This window comes from Lepisma saccharinum, chromosome 2 (genome assembly GCF_977018435.1).
Source record: "Lepisma saccharinum chromosome 2, izLepSacc3.1, whole genome shotgun sequence".
In the NCBI taxonomy this organism is placed as follows: Eukaryota; Metazoa; Arthropoda; class Insecta; order Zygentoma; family Lepismatidae; genus Lepisma; species Lepisma saccharinum.
The window spans coordinates 162,663,550-162,669,549 of NC_139230.1; the positions used below are offsets into that span (position 1 = coordinate 162,663,550).

Here is a 6,000-nt window from a genome sequence, read left to right on the forward strand (position 1 = left end):
AATTTCTCAATGTTCTGATTTTTTTTTAATTTATTGTGCGGTTGTGTCGTGCGAGCGATTCTGATATGCATAATGCGTGAACTATTCGCGTAATTTCGGGGAACCCCTCGAGACTCGTACATTACTGCCATTAAGGCAAGCAAGCTTTTGCTGCTCACTAATAAAATTCGCCGCATAATGAGAATAGCATAACGCAGCCAACGTTTCTTCCTTAACCTTTCTGAAGCAAATTGGATTTCCATTTTCCGACTTAAAATGTCGAAATGAAATCAAGCTTCTCTGGCGTTCTCAAACCGCTTAATTGGGAGCTGTTTCGCGCCGGGAATTATATTTCAGGCGATTGTCGGAAACTGTGTTTTTCTGCAAATACTTTCTACGAAAGCGAAAATTTATAGAATACATTGTATAAAGATTAAACTGAAGCTCGTTAAATAAAATAGTTTGTTCTTTTTTTCCTATCGTGTCATGACGAGAGTTGGTAATAATACGGTAAATAATAATTATAATAACTTCAAGAGCTTTTCCGTGATGTGAGAATACATATATGTACAATCTAGATGAGTAGCCACTAAATCAATTAATTTAGTATTATTTATAAAAATTATATTCTGTGCGCCAATAAGTTGTACACGGAAAATAAACTTTTTAAACATAAATCTATATTGTCAAAGTTTTTATATAAGTCTAGTTTGTGCTCAAATAGGCTAATCGGGAATGGCTCTACAGTCTAAAGTGGGAGCAAACCATTGTGTCATATTCCTCCGCCGGAGATCGGTGACACCTTGATTACAATGTGATAGCGTCAGCACTGAGCTATAGGGGAGGCTCTCCATTACATTTCCAGTTTATTGTTTCAAATTGGAATGAATGGAGAAAATCAAATTAGTATACCCTTTAAGCATGTGAAATACAATATATTTTAAATAGATTTATTATTACTCCATTATTATCTTAAACCATATCAATCTAGAATTTGTTCATGGTTGAAATTTCAATCAATTATATAAGAAGTTAAAAGCTTAATGATACTTCAAGTTGGTACAGCATTATTGCGAGACGTGGAATTTAATTTCAAACGTGTCAAGTGAAAGTGGAGTGGTCCATCCTCTTGAACAAGCATTTACTACATAACAAACAATTTTCACCCTTTGAAAATATCAACACTAACATAAATAAATGTAACCCTTGTTTTAACCATGGCTACAATTCTTGACTTCTTTTGCAACCATCCCGTGTATAACATCATCCACTATGTTTTATTCAGAATCATGCGGAATGTGTATTTTTTACGGAACCCAGTTTGATTAATCGTATACTGCTATAGATGAATGTAAATTGTTACACGATTATCATAGTTTAAATGAAGGAAGTGTTCATTAAAGTCGTGGCACGATGACCAAATACAAATATAAATATAAAATACATAAGACCTGGAAAACAGTTTGATTTTGTACAGTTCATCGACTATGTCTCCGTTATAGTATTTACTTTTTGAATCTTTGTCCATCTAGAAATTTGAATTAAATTACATAATAATCTAAAATGCACTTGATGACATACCAGTTAATTTAATAATAACACACACTTTTCACCTAAACAGGCAATTAACGCAATTTACGGGAGCATACGCCGACCTCCGTGGCGGAGTAGAATAGCGCACTACGACGCAAGGGGTACCGGTTTCGAATCACGGCCTGGGTATAGGTGTTTTTTTTTTTAGTGTCCCTTCAATTTCATCATATCATCACTTACCCTTGTCGTCGCGATTAGCCAAAAGCGCTAACTAACAAAAAAGACATACACAATCTCTATAATTGACAATTTCTTAAAAGTTAATTCACACTAAAGCAAGCACACATATATGCATTTACTGAAACTCAACAAATGTGTTCACGTCACTGAATTCTCTTGCACTTTTAGTGTGTGTGTTGTTAAAGATATCGTGTAAAGAAAACTTAGTTTTATAATAAGAAAACAGTTTAAACGAATTAAAATTATGTGAATGTTCTAATTTCATAAATATGTCCCTTCAGAATTTCTATGATAAATAGTATATTGTATACTACAGGTATATTAATATCAGGGGGAAAATGATAGGGGAAATGTACGAAGTACAGTAGCTACATTTCGACTTCAGAATTGTTGGAATACCACTAAACATAGACTCAATAGTTTGTGAACTACAGATATTGCTCTCATGCAAAAGGTACTGGTTCGATTCTTGAAAGTGGCGGGAATATTTGCTGTTTTCCCTGTCTAAGTGTATAATACCCTCGCTTACACCAAAAATGACAATCCGGTTGTTCTTTTCTTTATATTTGTACCACTCTGTTTACTTGGACGAAGTGGATGGATGCTAATGATAATCTGGTTTTCCCAAGAACGATCTTTATGGATATTCCTTCTCTTTTGAATGTATTTTGAGAATCAATTCAAGAAACAAACATTTCCTTAAACGGCATCTTCAACATCACGTTTCAACAGTTATCGAATATAACTGCCAATTATTGCAAGAGAGTGATATGAATTAAGTGTGTTCACAAAACATTTGCATTGTTATGTAGATAAACAGCAATCGACACTAGATATTTATATATTAGTATCTGTCCACAGAGGCCGGAGAAGTAATGCTAGTTCTCACCTACGATATCGGTAGAGGCACATAGTGGTTCGGCCCACCTTAAACTGTAGGTCCAGTCCCGATTAGCCTTACCGTGCATAAAGTGAACATAAAACTCCAAATCAATCAATCAATCGCCTACGATTTAAGCATTTATTCGTGACCAAAGAAAAGTCAAGAGTCCCTCAAATGAAAACAGAAGTTACTCCTAATCTAACACACCCTTCTTTCCGTCCACATTCGATGATACAATTTTATTCACTTCCATGTAGTAGGAAATTCCGTGAGAGCTAGAATGTTTAAATTTACGCAGCATATGTGTTTGTTTTCAAAGGCAACTCACTTTACGACTAAGTTTATCACCAAGAATCCGTTTCTGATTTCATCTGAAAGGTGCTTTTGCCGCTCCCATATTCAAAATTGAATTCAAAATTTTTAGAAAATCAATGGAAAGCAATTAAACTACCATGAAACAATGGCATTGTTCTGGTAATTGTCTCATTTTCAAAATTAAAGTTTTTCACATTTTTTCCGAAATATTTTTGTGACTATCACTTCTCAAAATTTAAAATCATCAGCTAAATCAGTCAAAAAATAATAATAATATTTCAGAACAATAAGATCATTACAAAATTTGCTTATTTTTAAATTCAAAATTCACATGAACTTTTTTCGAAAAAACTGAAAAACTTGAAAACAAACACCACAACTTTTACCAACTATCCTGAAAGGAGAAATTGCATGCAACTAAGAGAAACAACAATTCTTCGTGCAAAGTTATGCGTTTGAACAATAGCAAAGAAGCAAACAAGTGTAAAGAAGACGATAAGTTACCATATAGCTTGTCTGCGTTCCTTTGATGATCCAAGCGGTAGGTAAGTGAAACAAGCGGCCACCACCTTGCTCCTACAGGTATATAACCCCGCGAAACTACCCGCACACCTACTGACGTCACGCTCCGGCTCGGAGTGCATTGGCTGTCGAAGGGACAGGGGCGGGACGTAACGGGATGGTTGGGAGTCGTGGGAATCGAGCGTCCCTTCCCACGCATCGAAACCCCAGATTCCACGAGGAAAGTTTCTGAGTTGAAATTCCGCAAGAATATCCCGCGCACACTTAGCAGCCGCGGGATGGGCAAGATTTCAACGTAAGGGTATTATTTTAATCCCTTCCTTTATTTTCGAGAATTGGCTGTGCGCTTGAAATGTAATCTCTTCAGAAAAATAAATTTTATGTTTCCTTTTTTGAGAATATAGTGCTGGTATTTTATTTATAGTATACTTCTTTCAAAATTAACCGCAGAACTTCGTGGCGGAGTGGTTAGCACAACGTGCTACGACGCCAGGGGTCCCGGGCTCGAATCCCGGCATGGGCGTTCTTTGTGAATGTCCCTTCACCAACTTCATCAAATCATCAATCATCCTCATCTTCGCGATTAGCCAAAAGTAGCAGAAAAGAAAATTAAAATAAACCAAATCAATCAATCAATAAAAATTAACCGCGGCTCAAATACAGAAATTGATTATCTGGGTTTACATACATGTTCATTTGTCTTTGCCGCCTCATCAGTTTAATTTAATTATTGTTCATCTTCATCTTCATGATCAACCTTAACCTCTTAACTGGGTATGACGTAATACTCCGTTCTGGCTCTACTGATTTATAATGGGCATGACGGGATACTACGTTCTCATGTTCTTACTGCTGATATCTGTTGTGTATGACGAGATACTTCGTCAAATTACTTTCTTCTTTGTTTCACCAGATGTCTCTGACTTCCAGACTGTTGTAACCGTTAGAGTTAGCGGGAAGCAACGAACACAGCCCGACGTTCAGTTCTATCGCGTATGCAATAATGGCTCAGGCAAATCGGAAGCGACGGCGTGTTTTTCCTGCCGAGGAAATCCGAGATATATTGTAGTTGTAAATCTCGCATATTGTAAAAAGTACAACAAGGACCAATAAAAGAATAAACAATACCTAAATGGTATGCCATGGAGCACAGAAATATTAACTAATATATTGGTTTACGAAATTCATCAATTTATCTACAAAAATTCCCAGGGCAGATTGGGCTTTCGACGAGGAAATTTCCCAGTTAAGAGGTTAAAACGTTCAATTTCTGGCCGGGACATTCCATGGTTCGAATTTACACTGTAGATCCACTGCATAAAGTGAATTAAAACTTTTTTATTTGATATTTTCATCCTCTGTGGCGGCATTCTTAGCGTGACGTGTTACAAAGCCGGGGTACGAGGTTCGAATCCTTGTTATACGTATATACACTTTTAGTATTTTCTTATTTCATGTAATATTACCCCACTTCTAGGTTTTGTGCGTCGATGAGCACGAATGCTGAACAGATGAAATTGACGAAGTGTCGCACACAGAAAGGTCACCGAGCCGTGTGTGTTTCTTCCATGATCTTTGATTGATTTGCTTTATTTTACTTTGCTTTTTGTGCCACTTTTGGCTAATCTGCGAAGATGAGGATGAGTGATGATATGATGAAATTGATAAATGGACACTCACAAACATCCATGCCCAGGCCGGGATTCGAACCCGGGACCCCTGGCGTTGTAGCGCGATCTCCCATGATCTATTTCACTTGTTCATCACTCATTCTCATCGGCAAAATAAATATAGTTGTGGAATAGAAAGAAATAAGAAAAAAAAACAGAAATGGTATTGAAATATATGCTCTTTTGTAACCATATTAAATATGCGTGCACACCATATTTAGTTTTTAGAACTAAATACTCTGCATCCCTTTCTATAACTGACTATATGACTATAGCTTTAAAAACAGTTGTATCCAAGCCTGAATGTATGAATGGTATCTCATTCTTGTAATTTATAATCTCAATAACAATAATCATATTTAGTTAAATATATTAATTGAATTAATTAATTAAATATGTTAAATATAAATATTAACTACACAGCATTTTTCTTCTTGAGAAAGCGATCACAGATATTTGTGGGCCTTTGAAATCAAGACTGAAAAATTGGTATACATTCTTAATACATATCCGTAAGCCTTCCACACAAAACATGTTCGTTCGGACGAAAAAAAATGGATTATGGTGATCGAATGTTTCTATAAAAATGTGAACCTCGTTCTACTGGCTGCTGCGTTTCTTATCGGGCTGGATTGGTCGCTTGCCCGCTTCCCACTTCCCTTGCCAGCTTATAGGGCGCCCGCCGTAAGACTGGAAAGCGCTATAGGATCGGCCGCCGTAACAGTAGAAAATACCTTTAACACTAAAACATTTGTTCAAGTTCTTATTACTTGTTTCATATTACTTTCGTTATCCAATTCTTATCAAAGTTGTTCCATATTGTATTCTAAATGAAACCGTTCACATTCTACAAGTTTG

General features: G+C 36.2%; 1 protein-coding gene across 1 annotated transcript in view; it reads right to left on the minus strand.

The window, feature by feature from the left end:
- The window catches only part of LOC145984553 (uncharacterized), a 149,495-nt gene extending 145,971 nt beyond the window's left edge, over positions 1–3,524 (minus strand). Inside the window, exon 1 of the mRNA XM_083118202.1 lies at positions 3,455–3,524. Within this exon, the coding sequence (XP_082974328.1) occupies positions 3,455–3,457 (3 nt within the window). The 5' untranslated portion in view covers positions 3,458–3,524. The remainder of the gene's footprint in view (positions 1–3,454) is intronic.
- Between the last annotated feature and the right edge of the window lie 2,476 nt (positions 3,525–6,000).